Source organism: Ursus maritimus, unplaced genomic scaffold (assembly GCF_017311325.1).
Source record: "Ursus maritimus isolate PB19 unplaced genomic scaffold, ASM1731132v1 scaffold_5, whole genome shotgun sequence".
Classification (NCBI taxonomy): Eukaryota; Metazoa; Chordata; class Mammalia; order Carnivora; family Ursidae; genus Ursus; species Ursus maritimus.
This window is the reverse complement of record NW_024426663.1, coordinates 58750956-58775606: the sequence shown is the minus strand read 5'-3', so window position 1 is coordinate 58775606 and position 24651 is coordinate 58750956. Positions and strand designations below refer to the sequence as shown.

The window sequence follows — 24651 nt, the reverse complement described above, 5'->3', positions numbered from 1 at the left end:
GCACCAGTCTTGCCCATTGATACAATTAAAATTTGACTTTCAGTTCTTAGTTCACAAGTTTATTATGAAAAACACTGCAGTGCTCTTGTGCAGTAACATCGTCTTATAGGAGGGGGAAGAACAGTTCTGTTCAAAACAACTCACCAGGTTCTGACAATAACAAAGAACAACATGAGGCTGAGATTTGAGAAGGGAAATAAACTGAGTGCAGACAAATCATACAATTAAATTAAACGGTATCCCTGAAAATAAACAAAACGATTTCAAAACTCACAAGTAGAGGGGAGGCCTTGGTACTTATTTTTAAAAATGTTCATTAAGCTCCAATGATTGTTTGTTGCTATCCTTATCTACAGTCATGCTGAGTAAAGCTATAGCTAAATGGAAGTTAAATTGTATTCACGAGGTGTTAATGTTTACATCTTATTATCTGCAGTCTCTCAGAGAAAGCAAAAGTAACTACAAATAGCGCTATGCCAGAAACTGGTTTCTTGACCAACAATGTCGCTTCAGCATGCAATGAACTGGTTCATTCTAAAGTGGTCACGGCTGTTGATGACAAGAGGCTTTGTATTTTTATATGGCACATCTTTTGGTCCGTGTGAAAACAAGTTTTTTGAATGTTAACTATTCTCTGACACTTTGGAGTTACTGTTGCTCTTCCCATTTCCATTAGGTCAATATATGGTTCATGGCAATACTGTACAAGTTTAAAATTTCATTACAGGAAATAGTCTGGGGTACGACGAGTAACATGTGGCTCGCCTCTGCGAGGTGCTGGGTCAAACTGCAAGCTGAAAAACAAAACGTATTTGTTGTTTATACTCCATCTATCAATGTACTGACGATCAAGAACATTAGTCTTTGAAACTTTATAATTTTTTCCTATACAATTTCAGCTTGCCTCTAATGGAACAGAATCCTAATTGTAGCCTAATCATCCACTTAAGTTTTCTAACTGAGTGCCTCCTCAAAAAGCCAGGCAAACTTCAGAGAATTTTTAAGACAGAATTTTTATACATCAGGATTCCTTCTATTTGAAAGAAGGGTCCTACTAAATAAATAAAATTTAAAGAGCCTAATGTATTTGTATTTGTAATCTCAACATCAGGATTTATTTTATTAACCCCACAATAAAAACATGTGTTTAAAAGTTAAAATCTTAATAATTCACATTGGGGTCTATATAGGACAAGTTTCTACTGATGAGTTTCAACATATCCTAAGTCTGTTCAAAAGGAAATACAGGGGCGCCTGGGTGGCTCAGTCATGAACCTGAGCCCCACACTGAGCTCTGTGCTCAGCGCAGAGTCTGCTTGAGATTCTCTACCTCTCCCTCTGCCCCCTCCCCACACTCGCACTCGCTCTCTCAAATAAAATAAAATCTTTAAAAAAAAATAAGGAAACATAAAAATCAAACTGGAATCTAGATTTAGCATGAGCTCTTCAACTCTTAAACCTCACATTCCAACTACACAGTGTGACTCAACTGTAAGGGCAGCCAACTACTTAGGTGTAAATACTTACAAGGAGTATTTTAGAGTATCATCGAGTTCCATGATCGCAGCTTGATTACCACAACGATAACAATAGTTCGGAGCACTGAAAATCGTTACTACATTCCGGTCGTGGCACCAGTTATATCCCTAAAAGGCAAAGAAAGGTGATAAAAACCTATTTCACTCCCTTATTTACACAACTCAATGTGACTCAAGAAGAAAAAAAGTCCCTTCCAAAAGGCTTAAAAACTATTAATGTTTTGTTTCCAGATATTTTAATAATTTTCTGTACTCTGTACAACTTAAAAAAATACATGAATTAATTTTTCCTGAATTAGAAAACTAGATTGTAAATAGAAAAAACAGTAAAAAACAGAACCAATCAACAAAGAATAAAGTCATCTGGCCTTCTGTGAAGAGCAGTATCTCATCAGCTTCCCACTGCCGTGGCCCTAAACAAGATCCAAGAACAAGTATATGGCCATTCCTCGTAGAGGCAGATAACATACTCCTCAAGACCAAAACTATATTAATTCCTTCAGTCAGAGGTGAAGGTCCCCAAGTCAGTCACTGCCCAGGTACAAAGCAAACAGGCCTCTAGGATCTCCAGCCTCATTTTGTCAAAGTCCATGTGAATACATGAGTTATTTTTTAAGTACTGTACACAAATATTGTTCCCTATCTTTAGCGAAGTCATACTTTTTATAATAATCACAACTGTTACCAGTATTAATCTAAACAGGACCCTAATTTTATAAGTATGCTAATCAACATCCCATTTCCCTTTTAGTTTCTTCTTTAAAATTACCTATAATCCTATCATCCAAAGGACCGCTGAAACATTTTGGTATTTCATCTCAATCTCTCCTCCATACATACACATGCTGAATACATGAAATAAACAAAATTGAAGTAAAAAATGTTACGTTGCCTCCTCCCCTGCTCCCGGCACCTTACTTTCCCAGGCTTAAATACCAAGCACTACCCAGTCATTATGAATTCTCTGAAAACATATCAACTATGAAACTCACTGTGATCAAAAGCTTGAGATTTTAATTCTAGTGTGCATCTACTGTAAAGGCTCAGGCCACAACGGCAAATTCATTGGAAGGGAAACATGGAGTATCCTCATTAATATTAATTAGCACCCTCCCCACTAAAAAAACCCCTCCCTAATATCTTCCTTCATTACGTTTACTTAAAAAGCAAATCAGATTTAGAGAAGAGAACATACCTCCATCACCAGCTGGTGAGCTCTGGACACCAATGTGAGGCCATTGGCATGATTAAATGTTTCGGAAATGTCCTGCCCAAAGGTATAACCAGCTCCTCGAGGAGATATTCCCCAACCACCACGATCATCTGGATCTGACCACAGCAAGTCACACATTGGACCCTAAAAAGCAAGTTAAGTTTTAAACTGCCTCTTGCAAAAATGATTTAAGTAATTCATCAGAGGGAGCACCCTATGAAGTCACACTTTGAGTGGTATTTGCTGAACACAGTTTAAGGTTCTGCTTTAAAGTCAAGTATCTCAGGGGCGCCTGGGTGGCACAGCGGTTAAGCGTCTGCCTTCGGCTCAGGTTGTGATCCCGGCGTTATGGGATCGAGCCCCACATCAGGCTCCTCTGCTATGAGCCTGCTTCTTCCTCTCCCACTCTCCCTGCTTGTGTTCCCTCTCTCGCTGGCTGTCTCTATCTCTGTCAAATAAATAAATAAAATATTAAAAAAAAAAAAAGTCAAGTATCTCTGTCAAATAAATAAACTATTTCCAAATGTTTTTAAGAGGCATATCCTACGTCAATGAGCCCCAAGAGCAACAAGCCCTATAGTATGCAAATTTCAATGTCAGACAGTATAGACAAGTAATTAAGGCAGAGGCTCTAAAGACAACAACCAAGATTCCAAGCCCAGTCTGAAAGGTGCTGTGATCTTGACAGGTTTCTTAATATTAGCTTTTAAAGAGGTTGCTGACAAGTGTTCACATCACATGGGGTCATTTTTGAGCATTAAAGGAGAGAACACACATAAGAAAGTAAGTTACAATAAAACTTTTCCTCTCTAAAAGGTTTTCTGAAAAGATTTTATTACCAAATAAAAGTCAATAACTCATTAAAAAAACAAAAAAAGGCAATACCTCATGAGGAACTTCTTGTAGGCGATCAAGTGCTCTGATGTGATCCAGTGTATCTATGGATGGTGAGAGGCCACCATGTAGACAGAATATCTGGAAGAGTCGTTAATAATGTTAACCTCACACAGAAGAAACTTTAAACGTTCTGGACTAAGCTGCAGGCAGCAGTGGCACAGTCCTTAAGCATCTGCCTTCGGCTCAGGGTGTGATCCCAGCGTTCTGGGATCGAGCCCCACATCAGGCTCCTCTGTTAGGATCCTGCTTCTTCCTCTCCCACTCCCCCTGTTTGTGTTTCCTCTCTCGCTGGCTGTCTCTATCTCTGTCAAATAAATAAATAAAATCTTAAAAAAAAAAAAAAAAAAAGCAAGCTGCAGGCAGCAGCCCATCACTTGGTGTGACTAGCGTTTCTGTATTCTGCCAGAATCAGGCTTGTCTCTGCAGGGGCTGTCTTTCTTCCAGTCCACTCTAATCTAGTGAATACACTCCCCTTCTTCCTGAGAAATCATTGCTACTGCACCCAGAAAACATTTCTCTGACCTTAATCTCAACACAGACTATCATCCTTCTCATAGAATTTTCTTGCCATGTCTTCTGTGCACCCCTCTACATGGACCAGTAAATAGCTAATTACATCTCCATGACTAGTCCAGAAACAACCCTGAGAGGATGGATGGGCTACATCTTCCATTCCTGTGGTCCCAACATATAGTTCAGTGCCTGATACAAGAAGGCACTTCAGAAATCTAAAAGGGATGTGTGGGTGGAAAGATGACTGGCACCTAAACATTAAGAAAGCAGGTTCATGAAAATAACCAGCAATGTAAGTTTTAGGAAGACCTACATACCTGCCCATCCACCAAGGCAGTGAGAGGAAGATAGTCAAAAAGATCTGTAAAATATTTCCAAACATTTGCATTTCCGTATTTCCTTAAACACTCATCATAGAAACCATATACTTGTGTGATCTGTCTGCTCTCATGATTTCCTCGAAGAATGGTGATACGTTCACGGTAACGAACCTGAAACCACAAAACAGAAAATAACTGAAACAACGAAACAGAAAACAGTATGAATACCTGGCTCCTTCAAAAACCAAATGACAATTCAGCAAACTTTCTGCAGGAAAATCTAGAGTTCCAATTTTGGAGGGGGGAAAAAAACCATCCCATGACCCCGCACACTGTAATGAAACCCCACATCTACAGACATCTGTCCACGGAGTATCGGCAAACTCCATCTCAACTACAATCAAACTCCTACTGCTACCAACTTTACTAAGCATAATCATTAGCTGTAGAACTCCATGAAATTTTTTTCTATAGTCAGATGACTTTTGGTAAATTTGTAGGTATGCAATAACCATCACAATTATTTTAGAACCTTTCAATCAGTCCAAAAATATCCCCGCTGGGCTGTCCCAAACTCCTACTCCCAGCAGCCACTGATTTACTCTGTCTTTTCCATATTTCTTAAACACTCATCATAGAAACTATATACTTATGTGATCTGTCTGCTCTCATGATTTCCTCTTTTGAGATCTTTTTGTAAAATTTCATATAAATGGACTAATACAAGACATAGTTTTTTGTGTGTCTGGCTTTATGCATTTAGCAGACTATTTTTGAGGCTCATCTGTGTATATATCAGTGGATCCTTGTTATTGTTCTCCTTTTTATTGCTGCGCAGTATCCCGCTGCATGGCTAGTCCACTTTTTTTTCTTTATTCACCAGCAGGAAGAACATTTGAATGGTTTAGTTTTTGAGTATTATGAAAATGTTGCTATAATCATCTTGCCTCTAAGTTTTTGTACAGACATACAATACACTTTCATTTCTCCTGGGCGTATTTCTAGTCTAATATAACTGCTGGGTTTCAGTATGGGTATAAGGTTCTAATCTCCCCATAAACACTTGGTATTATCAGCCTTATTGATGATAGCCATTCTAATGGGTGTGACTGTGACTTGACTTTGCATTTCCATGATTAATGATTTTGAGCATCTTTTCATGTGCTTATTGACTATTCATATATCTTCTGGGTGAAATACCTATTCAAATATTTTGTCCATTTTTAATCTTCTTATTGAATTGTAATAGGTTTTTATTATATGAACACAAATACTTTTTTCTTAGTGATATACTTTAAAAAACAAAAAAATCTTAATTTTGATGAAGTCCAATATAACAATCTTTTTAATGGATTGTGTTTTTCATATCATATCTTAGAAATCATTGCCTAACCCAGAGTTACAAATTTTTTTCTCCTATGCTTTATTCTACAAGTTTCATAGCTTTAGCTCTTATATTTAGGCTCCTGATTTTGATCCATTTGTATGGTATGAGATACCTAAGTCCATTTTTTTGTATATGGATATCCAACTGTCCTAGCACTACTTGCTTAAGTTTCCTTCCCCCAGTGCACCCGTATTAGTGTGCAAGGGCTGCCATAACTAAAGTAGAACAAATGGGCAGCTCAAACAACAAACATTAATTTCCTCACAGTTCTTGAGGCTGGAAGTCCAGATCAAAGTGTGAAGAGGGTCAGTTTCTTCTGAAGGCCAGTCCACTTGGCTAATAAAAGGTCATCTTCTCCATGTTTCTTATCATCTTCCCTCTGTATCTGGGTCCTAATGTTTTCTTACAAGGACACCAGTCATATTGAATTACGGCTCACCCATATGACCTCATTTTACCTCAATTACCTCTTAAAGGCCCTATCACCGAATACAGCCACATTCCGAGGTACTGGGGGTTAAAACTTCAATGTATGAATGGGGGCGAGGTGTATGCGGCACAATTCAGCCCCATAATCTTTAAACATAAATTCTTAAAGGCAGCATATTCACTCCTCTGCTAAGCACTGGGATTCATCCTGGGCTTTAAGTACAAATTAGCTTGCAAGGTTGTTTTCACAGTACCTAGAGAAACTTTCCATCATTTAATCCAATCGCTTCATTTTATAGATGCAGAACTTAGTATATCCTCCAAAAACGTTTTGTAGCATGTTACATGATTCAGACTAGTAGCTTCATAAACATATACATTATATACTGCCTAAAATTCAGCTCTCGCCAAAACCACATCTTACCACTTTTGCAGTATTAGAGGTTTCTGGCAGCCAGTATCATTGTGAACATTCTTTAATAAAATCTCCCCTAAAGGTAAAATCATACTTCCTTTCCAAGGAAAGCCAGAAGGCTACCATTCTAAAAACTAGTGACTACTACTGTGTCTCATTTTCAGATCTTTGTACAATTCCCTCAGCTACAAATGGTCTAAGACAATTTGCTTTAATTATCATTCCTATTGTTCTAGATTGTTAAGTTTTAATGGCTGCAAACTATTCCACAGAAATCATAATTTAGATATTCACTTTTATTGGATATTTAGATCAATCTTTATTCTAGTATTAAACATAATGCAGAAATTAATGTTTTCACATAAATAAAGCTCTTTTCCTCTTGAAATCCTTCTTCAGTAGGAGTCTAATTATAGAATTACTGTGTCAAAAGATGTAAACATCCTGACATTTAGTATCTTTTATTTCAAAAGCATCTAGAAAGGTAATTATAATACCTCCCCACACCCTGATTCACCGAAGAAACATTTTTATCTGACCAGTCTTCTAACACTTTTCAAAGAATTTGAATGAGAATAACCTTCTGTACCATCCCCTTATTCAGAATAAAGACAGACATATGATTTATAAGTCCCAAACCTGAATACCTGCATTCCTAAATATGGATTTTTATTCTAAAACTTAACATTCAGAGAAAATCACAAACCACTGGGGGGAAAAAAGAACAAAGCTGTCTCACCCAGCACAAAATGCCCCCAAACAAAACTGAAATTACCTTAAGAGCTACAAGCAGAGTAACTGTTTCAACTGAATAATATCCTCTGTCAACATAATCTCCCATAAACAAGTAGTTTGTATCTGGTGATTTGCCACCAATTCTAAACAGTTCCATGAGATCATGAAATTGCCCATGTACATCTCCACAGACGGTGACTGGACATCGAACCTCTTGCACGTTGGATTCTTTTGTCAGGATTTCTTTAGCCTACAGATGGAGATAAAATAAACCAATACATTTGGCATTAAACAACATTAACAAAGATGTTTACTTAAACTTAATGTAGCTTAAAAAAAGAGCAGACTCAGTGTAAGACGAAATTGTAGGCATTGATAATTCCATGAAAGTAAGAGGGCAAGATATGGCCAGATTCCACCTACTGGTTATCTCACTCCTGATACTTAGAAAAAGCATGTATCAAGGTGCATAGTTCCATTCCTCTCATCACGATCAGTTTTTAGGCCTCTCAGTTACCATCTAACTAAATGCTAAATAGTTTATTATTACCAGCCATATAAGATAAATGAAAATGGAACAAGACATTCAGATACCTAGTTCCTTAGTTTTAAAGTTCTAATTATAATATGCTGGCACTCCGGGTTCCAGGATATGAAGAAAGGTTTCTAATTCCCGCTTAACTGGGGTTTTTTTTGGGGGGGGGGGAGAACGACACATTAAAATTTCACCTTTATTTTTATACTCTTAATACTAAAAATACAAACTTTTTGTTTTACAACTGTAACTATTCAATACACATGGTTTTTTATAAAGTTGTCTGACAGCATATGCATTCCCCCATGTAATCACAAATTCAAACATTACTTTTAAGGGCAGTGTAACATTTCACTCAACTGAAACCCGGTCAGTCATTCAACATACATTTACTGATCATTTACCTTACCCTCAAAACCAAAGTGCACTAGGGAAGACCATCATTCACTTGCTCAGTCATCTGAGTGATACTATGTGTCAGGCCTTGTGCTAGCCATTGGGGGACCACAGCATACAAGACCAGTCACTGGGGACAGAGGACCACAAACAAAGTAACCAAGCAACAAAGTACAGGCTGTGTTAAGCGATAAAGAAAGGGAAAAAGGGACAAAGTAAACGTGGAGACCCATTTAAATAAGATATCACAACGAACAAGACAGCCCATAAAAGCATACAGTGCAGCACCAGCAGCAGACAATAAAATGATCAGGCCAAGTGCTAAAACATGCTAGAGTAAGCAGCAGCGTTCCCGGATCACAAATTGGGACAGCTAGGAAAACCGCCTGAGGTCCAAGGAATGGGTGGGAGTCAGTTACAAGAAGGGGATGGGAGTAGGAAATGGGAGGAGGTCCAAAATAGGCAAGGTGCGATCATGTGTATATATTCTCAGGAAGAGGAAAAACTTTACATGGCTGAAGCATACCACTTAAGAGGAGAGAAAAGGGTAGAGGGGGGGTAGGTACAGGGTGACCCAACTATCCTGGTTTTAGTGCTCAAAGTCTGGCATCCCAAGAAATGCCTCAGTTGCACTCAAGTAAGCCATGATAGCTGGTCATCCCAGGAAAGAAATAAGGAGGAGAATAGGGCATGGACATAGACTGAAGAACAAATCAAAGCAGTACTAGAACAAAGATCCGCTGGTGGAAAACTTGATGAATGAATTTAGGATTTCAGAGGTACAGATATACATGTCAATATCTGAGACAGAGTAGAGCTTAAAGGCCACTAGTATTCAGTGACCAATCCACCAACAAGTCTTGCCTAGTCTCCCTGCAAAACATATCTCAAATCAATCTGTTTTTATCTTTTTTGCCACTACCCCGGTCGAAGCCACTATTACCTCACCTGGATTATGTGCTAGTCTCCATAATGAACTCTCTGCTTCCATTCCTTCTGCCTCCGATCTATTTTCCACCCAACTGTCCAAGTTAAGAGCTAAAAAATGTTCACCAGGTTCCTTTAATTCACCACTGCATACACAGCACCTCGCTAGGGCAATCTTTGAGGTGTAAAAGGCATTTTATTATCTGTTTGCTGAACGAATCAAGAACTTATACTGGGGTACTGGGTACGTCATCTTCGGGGAAAGCCATGGATGTCTCTCAGGACAACATCAGAAGTACAGGCCTGGAAATTGGCACCAAGTTCTCTGGAGAATGAAGAAATAATAGGTAACAGTAGTAAGGAAAGGCACCTGGGTATTTAGGTAGAGAAAAGCAGCCTGAAAATCAGGGAATTTTATCGTAGAGGAAGGCAGCACCCATCTATATGGGAAGGCTATTAGAGAAAGTATAGGACTTCCACAGGAACAGTCAGATTTCAGTTAAGCCAAGAAGGTAAAAGAAGTTTGTTCTGAAAATGGATTAAAAGTATTTATTTCATACACTCAACATTTATTGAGCATTTTCTTCTATCTGCAGCTAGCATTATGAAATGGTGTTCCAGAATGTACAGTGGGAGGCTGCATCAGGGGAAGGCAACACACTAGAACATGAGGTGAAATTGTCATAGTAAATTGTTGCTAACGAGCCCAATGCTCTTTAGATTTTAAGCAAGGGTAACAAGGACTGGTTTTAAGGCAGTGATATGCAACCTTAGCCACATATTAAAAATAAAGTGAGAAGCTCTTAAAAAAAAAAAAAAAAAAAAAAGATGCTAAGGCTACTCCTCTCTCAAGCCAGAATCTTTGGTAGTGGGATCCAAGCACCAATAATTCTTTTGAGTCTTCCTCCTTATTCCACCCCAGTGCTTTCTTAGGTGCAGTGAAGTCTAAGAACCATTTTTTTTTTAAAGATTTTATTTGAGAGACAGTGACCAAGCATGAGGGGGGTTGGGTGGCTGCAGAGGCAAAGGGAGAAGAAGACTCCCTGCTGAGCAGGGAGCCTACCGTGGGGCTCCATCCCAGGACCCCAAGATCACCACTTGAGCTGAAGGCAGATGCCCAACTAACTGAACCACCCAGGCGCCCCTAAGAACCATTATTTTCAAGTCTCCAAACATCTGGGGGGCCTATTTCAAGACACTGACCAATCATTAACATCCAAAAATTATTTTGTTCTATTTTTAAGCTTAAAAAATTTCCGCTGTGTCTCAAAAAGTGATATTTCTCAAGAAATACGTATAATCCATCTCGCTAGGGTAATTCCAATCTCCCATGATTTATTATTACTAAAAAGCAGAATTTCACTAGGCATATTCCGTAAGACTGTTTGGCATTAATACCATGTCCAGTGTTTTTAGCACCTGGCACATAGTAATGAAAACAGCCATGAATGAAATGATAGGTCCCAGTTCAAAGAAATCTGCAAGTTACTCAAAAGTTTTAAAAGGACAATGACATAAGAAAACAGATGGTGACCACCATATAAATCTTGCAAGTCTATGAGAAGTTAAATTCCAAAATACATCTCTTGACATCTGCTTACCTGCAAGGCTATTCTCCGTATGAATGATAAAAAGTTGCCACTCACAACTGCCTGAAGTTCCTTATTACCATCTACTCAAAATTTCTACTCAAATCATAAAAGGACAATTAAACCTACATGCCAGTTGTTCCTTTTATTTCAATTTTGACATATAACAATGATAAACACTGTATCTTTACTTTTACTTTCATTTATTCATTCATTTATTTTTTTAAGTAGGCTCCACTCCCAGGGTGGAGCCCAACTCGGGGCTTGAACTCACAACCCTGAGATCAAGAGTCACATGCTCTGCCAACTGAGCCAGCTAGGCTCCCTGATCTTTAATTTTCCTTTTAAAACTGTGCAAGTTATAGTGACACATCCTTTGAAATTAAAAAAAAAAAAAAAATTAGCAAATAAAACCAAATGTCCCTTTGACCACTCTCCACAATCCCACTCCTTTTGGGCAAAGTATTCTGACGTACATCCTTTTGAAACGCTGTTTACAAGTTTTACATACATATTATATGCCTACAAAAACATTATCGTTTCCTTTGCACCCCCCCCCCCACTTTGCACTTTTAAACTAGGAATTGTATTATTCGGCAGCCTGCTTTTCTCTCCAACAATCCATATTTAGGGAGATCATAATGCATACATATAGACCTGGTTAATTTCTCATGATGGAGGTAGAGTATTCCCTGAGAGATCATAATATGGGGAGGGGGAAGGTGAAAAGGTAAAAATACTACAATATATATATTCTAGTATTTGCTCCCTGGTATATATCTGGTATAGACACTTCCTGAAAGAAGATACCATGAAGTAGACACCTATTAGCAGTTCTAACAGTTAGCTTCTTTTTATGTTGACATTACAAAATTGTCCTCCAAGAAGGAAAGAACACTGTATTTATAAAGTAAACTAACATAACTTCTACGCCTGGGAAAGCCAAAGCTCGTTCTTCTCTTCCTACCAAATTTCAGACCAGAACAATTATAATTAAATTCTGGAGAAAACAGTATTATGTTCATATGCCACAGAGCCAATTATTAAGTATATTTTAACAACAAAAACTCAAGCTTACAAAGAATTTAAGTATACTTTTATTGGGTCTTAACTCAGCTTTCAGAGGATCACTACACCAAAATGTACTATCCCAGAACACCAGAACAATAATGGTTACAGATGTCCTCACTGAAGATTATTTTAGTCAAGAAAAACTAATCACAGAAAAAGAAATGTCTGAGAAGCTGTGCTGTCACAAGGAGTCAGGCCTTTCAAGTCTCAGAAACACCTGACAGAACCCCTCTATGGGTCACCTAATGGGACCCCTAATGAGTCATCTTTACACTTGATCTTAGCCAAAAGGCCGAGAAGCGATCTGAGTCACCTTTAGAACCTGCAGGCCTTCACCAACCATCAGTTTCTAAGGTAGATATACAACTTCAACTGTCTAGCTTAATATTCAAGGTAAATGACAGAACCAGATTTTCAAAGCAACTTAATTAACATTAGAGAGGTTTACACTTCAATAACTACCTTTTCACTTTCTAGTATTGACTCCTGTAATTTAAAGCCTCATGTCACCTGAATTATGCAAAGAAGCAAAAGCAAATGATACACACCCCAAACTTTTGCTTCCCCTAAAACATTTCTGAGGGACTCAAAAAGTCTCTGCTAATAAACATGTGGGAAAAAAATAATTAAAATAAAGTTTTTAAAATAGTGTAGTCAGCACCATCTTGTTTTTTTCTTTATTTACTGATTCTTCAGTAGGAACCCTACTGAAATTCAAATGGCATAAACTGAAATCAGTGATTTCAAGGAAAAAAGATGTAATATAAAACTTCATAGAACAAGGCTAAAATTGGAATAAGCTAGTACAGTAATAAGAGCTTAACTAAAAGTTTTCTACAGTCCTAAAATTCAAACAATTTGGAGATTCACTTGAAGAAAAGAAATCTTTAGGAACATTAATTTATTATTAACGTCCTCTCTGCCTTCTGAGTTCAGATTCAGAGATCTTAAAATTTTATTTTCCAACTTACCATCAGGTTTCTTGGGTATGGGCCATCCTAACCACAATAACATGAAATTACAAAAAAGCAATTTAATTTTTAAAAAAGATTTTATTTATTTGACAGACAGACAGCCAGCGAGAGAGGGAACACAAGCAGGGGGAGTGGGAGAGGAAGAAGCAGGCTCCTAGAGGAGAAGCCTGATGTGGGGCTCGATCCCAGAACGCTGGGATCAGGCCCTGATCCGAAGGCAGACGCTTAACGACTGCGCCACCCAGGCACCCCACAAAAAAGCAAATTTAAATTAGACTCCTAAAATCATCCAAGTCAAGATGTTCAAGGAAGACAAGTAAAAGAGAAAAAAACAGGAACCAACAACAGATTTACAAACTATTTATATATTAATTTCCTTAAGGACACACAATAGCAGTATAATTTCTCCTTAATGTGTACCGTAGAAAAAGATACTTATGCATTTTTATATTAAATAAAGTCACACAACATATTCAAACATTTTTATTATTAAACCAAGCAAACATTTTTAAAATGCAAAATGATTACAATTATGTAAAACGTCTTTGTATGAGAACATTGGAGAACATTAAAACGTTGATAGATCATGGCTATCTTAAAACCTACCACACCAACAAAAACTACTCTCATTTCTTTGTATTCCTTTCCAGTCTTTACCCACATACAGACCTCGTGCTTAAATTGGTAAATGTCTCAATTTCTGTCTTAAAGTTCATATTCATGGGGGCGCCTGGGTGGCACAGTTGGTTAAGCCTCTGCCTTGGGCTCCAGTCATGCTGGGATCAAGCCCTATGTGGGGCTCTCGGCACAGAGGGGAGTCGGCTTCTCCCTCTCCCTTTGCTCCTGCCCCCACTCATTCACTACATGCTCTCTCTCAAATAAATAAATAAAATCTTTAAAGTTCATATTCATGAATCCAATGTCCTATAGCATTATAGTGATAATTTTATAATGCTATATAATATCCTCCCAGATTTATACATGTACTGTTTATTTGACTTACCTCCTTTCAGGAGATTTTCAATTGTGGGATACACAGCAAAATACGTGAACGTTTTTTGAGTACATATATAGTTTATAAAGCTCAATTATTCCCAACTTATATACACAATAATAAATGTTAGAATGCACCCATTCTCATCTACTTCAAATATAAAATGTTACCTTCTGATTTAACTGGTACTTTTCATTGTGGAGTTCAAACTTTTTAGTCCATGTTTATTTACTATCAGTTTATTTCTCCTCTTATACAGATTGTCCACACAGATTCTTTGAGCATCAGTAGAAAACTAAATGATGCTCTTAGATATTTTTCTATTAAAAATCTGATTATTAATTCAAACGTTCACTGGAACTCTATTTCACATAAATTAAACATTTCACACTTTAATCACAATTGAGTATATCTTCTACCAATACAGCCATAAAGACATAAGAGAAGCAAACCTAAAAAAATGCGGTAACTAATTTTTGAATTTTACTTCTCAGTTTCCAAATTATAAACATTTGAAAACTTTTTAAAAAAGCAAGTTCACAGGGCGCCTGGGTGGCTCAGTCAGTTAAGCATCTGACTCTTGCTTTCCACTCAGGTCATGATCTCATGGGTGGTGGGATCCGGCCCAGTATCAGGCTCAGCAGGGAGTCTACTTGAGATTTTCTCTCTCTCTGCCCCTCACCCCACTCTCTCTCTCTCTCTCTAAGTAAATCTTTAAAAAAAGGGCAAATTCGCAAGCAACGATAAATTTTTTCAATATCATAAGAGAATTTCATTTTCCTTCATACTGCTTTTATGAAAGGTGGGTTTTCTTGATTTTCATAATTGTGCAAAAAAAAAATTAAGGTTCATGACAAACTAGTGTATATGGCTAGATTTTTACTTTGGTGTGATACATAATGTAGACACATTACTAGCCCTGGAAGCAAATAAATCCTGAGTTAATCTTCAACTTATCAAACCTTTCTTCGTATTACTTGTTTTTCATTATTTACACCAAACAGATGCCTCTAACGTTTTATGAAACATTTTGGTCTTCTGTATGATTATACTGTATGTATACTAACTGTGTGATTATACTATAGAAGTACTATAATCCTCCATGTAATGTTCTAGGAACTAGTAGTTACTGTTAAGGTCAGAATCTAACCAAAAGAAAATGGTCAGGTATGAGGGATTATCCTAAAATTGTATTAAAGGAAAATACTTAAGGGACACCTGGGCGGTTCATTCAGTTAAGCGTCTGCCTTCGGCTCAGGTCATGGTCCTGGGATCATGTCCCCATGAGGCTCCCTGCTCAGCGGGGAGCCTGCTTCTCCCTCAGCCTGCTGCTCTCCCTGCTTGTGTGCGCACGCTCTGACAAATAAATAAAATCTTAAAAAAAAAAAACAAAAAAAAACCTTAAGTTGATTTTTTTTCACCTCTGTCAAATACACATGTGCAGGAATTAAAAATTCCCAATCATTCCTGCAGAGGAGAAAATACATACATAATCTGAACAGAGAAATGTTGGTATATTTGTAGTTGTTTAAAAATTCTCACAACAGTCCATCGTGAATGATATTCAACCACTCTGGATGTCTCAGTTTCCTCCCTCATCTGTACCAGGTGACTTAGCCTAGATGGTCTTAAAGGTTCCTTCCAGCACTGAAATTTTACTAAAGCAATTCTTAAGCCTTTTCACTAAGTCATAGGCTCCCAACAGAAACAGGTAGTGGAAACTACTGCCAGTTTACAAACAATGGGTAGCAGCAGACTAATGAAACACACTTGATCACCACTAGCACAAATATTTTAAAACCTTTCCCATCTTTGGAGTTTACTACAAGTTCAACCTCCTGACTAATGTGAAACCCTAATATTAGAGCAAAAAACTAACAAATCCCTAAAATAATGCTATTTAGACAAAGCTAAATAGTGAAAATGAGCAATGCATATAATAGGAGCTTAATAAATTTTGACTGAATGAATTCCAGAACTAAACATACACTGTCACATAGTTAATAGCATCACTAACACTCCATAGTCTTTGTGAACTACACTTTGTATATAACTCTAGGTAAATGAACTGTCTCCCAGGAGCGCTCTGGAAGAAGGTTTTCAATCTTCCTGCAGCCCCCTCAATGTCAGCCATACTCCCATCTGTAGCAGTAACTGAATGACCGAAGCAGACGTGAGGACATGGAGTACCAGAGTGACTGGCCAACTGGTCACATACAGTTTAGAAAACACCCAGATTCAGATATACACACCTCTGTCACTGCCTTGTTCATCCATCCTAAACCACGCTACCAATATGTAAATAGGCAATAGTTATTTTGTATCGTTAAGAAATTAAGCAGTTAATCCCAGATTGCGCTTTACAATTTTTTTTTCAGAATCCATCCCCAGCCATTTACTGGCAGCCAGACCTCTATTTCAGTTTCTTCTACCACTTCTGCACCAGGAGCTGAAAGAAAAGCTATTTAAAACATCAAAAAACCAAAATCTTTTCCCTTCATAGTTCTAGTCCAATTCCTATCTCACTTGTGTGGGAAAGTGCAGTTTGAAAGTTTTTTCAGACAAGGACAGTAATGAGAAATGAGTAACGTAAAAAAAAAAAAAAAAAGAAAAAGAAAGAAAAGAAAAAAGAAAAAAAGAAATGAGAGATGGATCAAAAAAGTAAAAAAATCAAAGGGGGGGAGTTTTCTCTGCCACACCAAACTTTCCCTCTCTTCTGAGCACCTTCAAAAAAGACCCTCCCTACCATTACCTTAAGGCAACCCTAATATCTCCTGATTTTCCTAGCTAACATCCTCCAACCTAAACAAAGAATACTCCACAGGTAATTGACAAATGACTTACAACACTACCAGCAATAGCCTCTGCCATTAAAGAGGAGGTGGGAGAGAGACACCTCACAGTTGATACAAATGTTACCCATACACTCTTCCAGTGCCCCTCATGCTTTCTAGCACGAGTTTCACCTGCCAATATTTGCAAGCAGAACTGCTGACTTTGACAGAGAAAACAAAAGGAGAGTTGGGAGACCTTTCTGAATAGTAGGACTGTTCACCTTTTCCATGCTTCCTCATTAAGTCAACCCAAACCAAGTGCACTACTGCTTCAAGAGTAGGAGATCATGAAACACACACAAGCACATATAGATCTGACTGTGGAAGCCATGATAAAAAGGCATTTTACAAACTGTACTGAACAATAGAAATGTTAGTTATGCTTTCCTGGAATATTTTAAAGTTCGGTTTCTAGACCATGACTTCCACTAAGGATACACAGAAAATGAACTGGCATTTTCCTCTCACTAATGTTATTTGAGGGGCAAATGCAGCCAGCCACACTCAAAATTGAATAATTACTGTTTCCTCCTCCAGCACAAAGACAACAATGCGTGACATGAATAGTAAGCTTTTAAGCAATGAGAATAAAAATAATGCTTTATTTTACAGAGCTATTGATTCTACAATTCAGTTTGACCCCAATTCACCTCCATTTTTCATTATTAACACCACCTAAGACAAGACAGAGGAGGCTGTGAAGCAACACTGGAACACTTGGGCTGAGAATCTGTTAGCCTGCACAATCTCAGTTTAGCCCCCGAAGTCAAGTCACTTTACTTTTCTGAGCCTCTGATTTCCATCTATAACTGAGGATAATAACTGTCTCATAAATTTGTTAAGAGAACCGTGTATGTGAAAATATGGTGCAAACATCGTTCTGCATCATACTTTCCCCGTTTGTTCTCAATATTCAAATTACTTTTATAGAAATGAGCCAAACAACCTTTTAAATGTTTTTTGTTGTTTTTTAAAGATTTATCTATCCATTCCAAAGAGAGTGTGAGTGAAGAAGAGAGGGAGGGCAAGTGGGAAAGACGGAGGGAGAGCAAGAGCGAGAGAGCCACAGGGAGAGGGAGAAAGAATTTCAAGCAGCCTCCAAGCTGAGTGTGGAGCTTGATGTGGCGCTTGATCTCACGACCCTGAGATCAAGACCTGAGCCAAAAACAAGAGTCCCACACTTAACCGACTACACCACCCAGGTGTCCCCAAACAATCTTTTAAATTAAGCACACATACAGACACACAAAAATTTATTACCTACTTCATATAGAAATTTAACCTCGGCCAAGCATTTTGCAGCTCATCCAATGAGAAGGAGGCTTTGCTTTTTCCCATACTCATGTAACAAATGTGAGGCCTTAATGACTGCATTTTATTTATAGTGTTTGCAGAGCAATGGAAAAGAGCATACCTAGGTAAAGAACTCCTTTGGGGAAAGAAAAAAAAAACAACTGGCTATCAAACAACATTCTCCACAAGTTTGGAAAGACCTGAAAGAACAAAGCCAAAAATCATACCTAAATTAAACCACTGGTGAAGTCACATAATAAAAGACTGTTTACTGTAGTTGATACTATTTACTTCTTCCAATCTGTAAATGGAAACATACCGTCCAGTTATACAAATGTAGTCATGTTACTGACTATAGAACTATACCTGAGACAAAACTGCATTCACTCATCACAAATTTTTCCACAATCAACTAAAATTATGATCTCCAAAATGACAAAGTAAACTCCATACACAATCACCTTGGCTTTGATATAAACCTTAATCACACCCTGAAAGGAAAAACGCTTAACCAGTCAATTGCATAAAAACCATATTCACCTTGTCTATAAATACACACCTGGATTCTCTGCATTTTGAACACCTACCACTGTTAATTGCTAATGGGAGACCATAATAATGGTCTCTGAATTTTTTAATCACCATGACCTCTCATGGTATACTTCTATCTTTACCATTTAAATATTTCATTCAGATCAGCACCTTCAGGTAGATAAAAGGAAGGCTTTTGTATTACTTTTCCTTCTTAAAATTAAAGAAATGATCAACTACTACCAAGCACCTATCTCCAACAAGTATCTTTTCTTTAAAAGAAAAAACTATTATACAAATGAAAAATGGCTCCCTCAAGATTTTCAAAATATGTAGCTTTCACTATCTGTGCTATTGGCTATTCAATTAAGAGTGAAAAGAGAATTTTTGTTTTAGTTTCCTACTACAAAAAATCATTTCGAGTCATGCATCCTAACTCACATTTCACGTACCTAAAAAGCTGCCTTAAAATTTAGTTTTGCAAAGTTAACATAGTTCCAAAAGTTCAAAAACGTGCAAGTTAAAAAGAGTATGAAGACTGCACAATATTCTCCCTCACAGGATCCACTTCTTGGAAACCTAACTTCAAATATTATTTCCACCTTTTTGGCTCTAAGAACAAAAATCTGGACATACTGGATAAGCAACGGAGATCTAAGTATAAATTGTTTAATCTCACTATACCTTCATTTTACAAAGATGGGGAAAGCAATCACATTGACCACATTCATCCATCTTTACACACCCAAACTAAGCACACATATTAATCTCCCGCAGTCTCCAACACAAACCCTTTACTTCCCTGGTTCACCTACTACTTACTTCCAACTAAATTCAGGCTCCTTGAGATTAAACATGATTATACATTATTGCTTTTCCTTTCTCTCGTAAAAGTAAGCAATCGTGGATAGTTAATAGGTGTTCAATATTTAAACACAACATACTAATTTAAATTGGATTATATAATCTCAGATTAGAAGGGACCTTAGAACATCTATTTTAACTTTTTAGTTTAAACAGCAAAATGTGGACTAAATGATTGTCCCAAGGTCAGTCACAATTACTCTGCAGCAGAAAGAGGACTAGTGTCCAGGTCTAACTTGAAGTCCAGTGGTCTTCCAATTACATCATTACCTCTCTTCCAATGTTTTCTACACAAATGACTAGTCATCTAACCAAATGCTGACTCAAAGTCTATATAAAGTACTGATCCCTAAAAGTCATTAAAACCATCACTTAATAGCACCTAGAAATTAGGACTTGACAACATACGTTAAGTTTTAAAAGCCTCTTTCTAAACCCTTAATACAAACACCATCCTTATTTGATGAGGATAAAGAAGGAACAAAAGGCTCAATACATTGCTAACATTAAAATTCAGCTCCAATAGATAATTTGCCACCTCATCAACTAGTAGGAGAGTTTTTCAGGCTAAGGATAAATAAATCTGAATTTGACTCATTTAAATTGCAATTATTCACAGCACAGTTTCTGAAAAAGCCTGCTTTAGGAGAATATACATCAAACTCATGATCCTAATTTTCCCATCAAACCGCAAACGAGTCAGCATAATTGCTCTCTAATAACTCTCTTCACTAACACAAAATGCAAATACGGTATCCGCAATTCTGCACTAAAATGAAATACTGCCAAGTTAATTTTGACAAGAGAAGTTAAACTATTTATAGTGGGGATAAACATTTTCTATATACTAGAAAACTGAGTCATAAGAATTCAAAAATACAACACAGCCAATAGCTACCACAGGCTACCTGTTTCACCAACCCTAGGTAAAAACAAAACGGAATTAGGTATTTTAAAATGGACTTATTAAAGGAACTATAGCATTCCATTTTCAACATCTGTAAGATATTTAAACACTAAGACAATTTCTGGGACATAGTAAAAGCTCAATCAACAGCTATTATTACTATCGCTACTTAGAGCCTCAAAAATACAAACAAGTAACTTTCCCAACAAAGAGCCAGTATACAAAATTCGCTGCTCGCAGTTTACGTTATTTTAAAAATAGATGGCAAAATGCCAAGTACGTTTAGCTCACAGAAGGGTTTCACAGTACCCAATTTGAGTCAGCATATAAATCATAGATTAAACTGACACTTGATTTCCAATCCCAAAGCTCCTTATGTAGTATGACTCACCAAATTCTCCATTTCTTCCAACTATGAAACCCAAGTTGTACTCCTCCCTGCACCTACCACCATGACCTTCGTAGAAATTAGGTTAGAGATGCTATTTTTAAATTCTTATTAACACACATTTTTAAGTCAGTCTCTGTAAAGTCTCTGCTCGGTGAGTATAACACAAACCACGAGGGATAGTACTAAAGGTGAGCGACCTTTAGACAGGTCTTGGGATCCGGCCTACGAGCTTGCCTTTGGTGGATCCTCTGGGCAGCTTTGGATCGAAGAATGAGGCCCGAGTACAAGTAAAAGGGCTCTTACCCACCTCACAGTAGAGTCACAGGCCCGCATCCCAGGCCGTAGAACCCAAGTCCTCTTACAGGCACCGTCCCCGACACTAACATACAGGGTCTCTGCTCCCCCAGCCACCTCGCCCAGCACCAAAGCCAGGAGGCTCCGAAGCCCCGGAGTCGGGTGAACGGCGCCATTTTAGGCGGCGGTGGCGGCGACAACCAATCCCTGCGCTGGAGGCAGGGGGCGCCGGGTCGCCCGGGAGCCGCCACCGGGCTGCGCCGGGCGCCGGTCTGGGAGGCTCGGGGGGCCCGGGCCGGCTGCCTCCGCCATGTTGCACCCTCCCCACGGCCGCCTCCTTCCCGAGGGGCTCGGCCCGCGGCGCCTCCCGCAGCCGGAGAGAAGCTCACCTTCTCGCAGAGGCTCTTGACCTGGGACTCGGACAGCTGCTTGCACTCGTTCAGCTGCTCGATCCACTGGTCCAGCTCCTTGGTGAACACCTTCTCGTCCATGATGCCACCCGCCCGAACCGGCTGCCGCTCCGCGCTACTCCCGCGCCGCCGCCCGCACACGGGCCACACGCACACGCCGCCGCCGGTTCCCGCGGTACCTGTGTGGCTGCTGGCGGCTGCTCGGCGCTAGCGCAAACCCGGGGACTCTCCCTGCAGTACCCGGCCACCGGCCGCTGCCCTCCTCCGCTCGATCTAGTCCCGGAGCTCGGCTCTCTGTAATGGCGGCCGCCGGCGTGGTGACATCACGCCCGGCGTCAGGAGGCGGCGGGGTAGAAGGGCCGGGACAAGAGCTGCGCAACTGCAGAGCCAACCCTGGTCGGCCGCCAGAACCAACGGGGGGGCGGGAACCAGGGGCCAAGGCGCAGGCGCAGCGTAGCCGGCTGGTAACTGAGGCACCTTCGCTTTTAGGGCGTGGTCGTCCAGAAGGGAGGGGTTGAGGGGGGAAGGGAAGATCGAGTGAAGGCAAGCGCGGTTCCTACAGCCGGGAACTGGGCTAATTCCAGAACACAACGTCCTGCGCGGCGCGGGCGCCGGCGTAGATCAGACGCAGTCCCGGGGTTGGAGGGTGTTGGGGGAGAACCTAGCTGCCGGAGACTTTTTCCCTAAGGTGAGCCGGCTCTGCGCTTCACCCCGCATTTGCACCCAGGTCACAGAAACTAAAGTTGTGACCCTGTGATGCGCTGAAATTGTATGGGATACTCAAATCTTTGGCGGCAGGAACAGGCGCCAAGTGGTAGCCTGGTTGGAGTGGCCACCTCCGCCTCTGGGCGCGGCAGGCACCTTGTAATTAGGTCACTCGTGGGCGGAGGAGGGTGTGTCTGCCCTGGGAGTGCCGCGTAGTGCACCTGACTCCCCCCGCACACACCTGTCCTCCGGCCTAAGGTGTCCTGTTGGGCGCGATGCCTGCGGCCGAGCCTTGGGCTTTTCTCTGAGCCTCAGACCGCGCGCCTGGCTTCCACACGCCCCACGCAGCCTCGCCCGCTGTTGCCTTCCGACCCAGGTGTGCGCCTTCCTGCCACTCGGGTTCCTTGTGGGAATGAGGCTCCTCTCTGGCCTACTTTCTAGAGGGACGGCGACCCGAGGGTGTTAGAAGCGGCTACAAGACGCGCTTTAAAGAAAGCTCAGATACCTTAGGCTCGGATCTCGGTCTGGCTATGAATCTCTTTGGGGTTTGTGGAATGTTTTCACATCCCCATGTTCCTGCATTCACAGAAATATTTGGCTCCATAAAGCGCCAGTTATGTGCTGGATCCCATGCTTGGGAGAAAGAGCGGTCATCCAAACAGACAAGGTATCCTGCCCTGGTGGAAGCTTGTATTGTCCCAATAGTCTAGGAATAGATAGAAAAGAGAGTATGATGTCCACAGGACCTGAGAGATGTAACTTTCCAAAGGACATTTAACCTTAAAGCGCAAGGCAAGCGCTGACTCTGGTCACTGGTCTTCTAGACTTCCCACCCCCAATAGCAGTGGACCCTGCACTCTACATCTCTGAGGGCATCATCCCAACCAAAACGCTGAAGAAAGCTCTGGAGGCCTGGATCAGCCAATGGTGGGACTGAAAATTGTCCTTCATCCAAGACAACCTGCTTAGCAAGGCTGACTGGCTTGGCCTTCCCAGACTGAAAGTGACAATTCTGCCTCCCCTTCTACCTCCCAGCCGCGCTCCCAGAGGAAAGTGTCTCAGATCTACTCCCCCAAAGACTTATAATGTATTTAATTTACCAGTCCGGGGGAAAAAAGTTATTTTAGCCCAAATTCTGACCATGTTTTGCAGTTATCATCCCCAAATAATAGGGGAGTAAGAGTTAAGATCATGTAGAATGTATGAGTAAAAAATCATCACTTAGTGCTCATGATTATAAAGCCATGCCCAGTGTGGGGTCATCTTACTCTTCACTGTTGCCCTGTACTGTGTGAGAACTGGTCCTGTCTCATAGGGCAAGAAGCAGACAAGCACTCAGAATAGAGAAGGGACTTCCAAGGTAGTGATCAGGATTTGAAACTTTATACTTCCAAGTGCAGGGTCTCAGCCACACTCACACAACTAACCTCCAAGGACTGAAATATGGAACAAGATCAATATGATTTCCCTTTGCCTGTTATCTTATCTAGAAAGGTGGGGGTGATATTAGTTTGGTTCATTAAAAAGTATTGAGCACCCTAAAGGCTGCATTCATTCATGTATCGGAGGTCCTGAATGGGTGCAAATGTGTACTGAGGACATCAAAATTTTAAGCATCTGCAGCAGCATTTTACAAGGTAGTTACCATGGACCATAATTCCCATGAGAAACAAATTCCTTTCAAAAGGAAATTTAGAAAATGCTATATTGTCAGAAGTGTGATTAAAAAAAAAAAAGCAAACAAAATAAAAACCTCATGGGTTTTATCTACCCTAAAAAAAAAGTATTGAGCACCTACTATGTGTAAAGATTATAAATGAGTAGGTTTTTCCAAAGTTATGTGAGCTCCTAGTTGGTAGCCCTAATGTAGGTATTATTTATTTTCTCTTGATGCAGATCACTTGGCTCACCACCACAAAATGGAGGGAAGATATAATTATATATACTTAAAACATCCTGCCAAATAATTAGATGCCATGACTTAACTTCTTAAGGAATGAATTCTAGGAAGCTCTTAGCATTCAAGCCGTGAAGTAAAGCATATGTGATTACAAACAATACAGAACTAAATCAGAATGTCTTTTCCTTTAGAAAGAATCTAGAATGTTTTCCTACTCTGCGGAACTCAAACTAGCCATGGATCTAAAAACTTCAGTTTGATTAATCTGGTCTTGACTAATTAGACCTGTCTAAATTCTAGAGCTGAGGAATATGTGGAACAAAAAGTTAAAAGCAAACCAAAAAAAAAGTCCCTTTAATTTCTTGGCAAAAACCAGAGAGTGAATAAAGCAAATATGCTTTGAGAAAGAATCTTTGCTCAGATGGCAAATTCAGTATACAGCAAGTCTTAGTGTTGCCTATGATGTTTAAACATAACTATAAATAAAAATCATCTGATGATGGGGGTGGGGTAGGAGGAAGATGACCTTTGGCAAATAGCTTTATAATAGATATCTTAGCCAAAGTATAAAAATTGACATTAAACATGG

At 39.6% G+C, this 24651-nt stretch overlaps 1 protein-coding gene across 1 annotated transcript; it reads right to left on the bottom strand.

Moving 5' to 3' along the window:
* Window positions 1-46: 46 nt before the first annotated feature.
* Window positions 47-21778, bottom strand: PPP2CA (protein phosphatase 2 catalytic subunit alpha). The gene is made up of 7 exons (XM_040622443.1): window positions 21437-21778; window positions 7488-7697; window positions 4479-4652; window positions 3637-3726; window positions 2734-2895; window positions 1528-1646; window positions 47-794 (listed from the first exon to the last, which is right to left on the bottom strand). The coding sequence occupies exons 1-7, from the start codon at window positions 21536-21538 to the stop codon at window positions 722-724; spliced, it is 930 nt and encodes a 309-aa protein (XP_040478377.1). The 5' UTR covers window positions 21539-21778; the 3' UTR covers window positions 47-721.
* Between the last annotated feature and the right edge of the window lie 2873 nt (window positions 21779-24651).

Coding starts and splice junctions, on each gene's coding strand:
- PPP2CA (XM_040622443.1), bottom strand. CDS start 21,538: ATGGACGAGAAGGTGTTCACCAAGGAGCTGGACCAGTGGATCGAGCAG. Junction 7,698..21,436: donor TCAAGAGCCTCTGCGAGAAG/GTGAGCTTCTCT, acceptor CTCCATCTGTAG/GCTAAAGAAATCCTGACAAA. Junction 4,653..7,487: donor CTCTGCTTGTAGCTCTTAAG/GTAATTTCAGTT, acceptor TTGTGGTTTCAG/GTTCGTTACCGTGAACGTAT.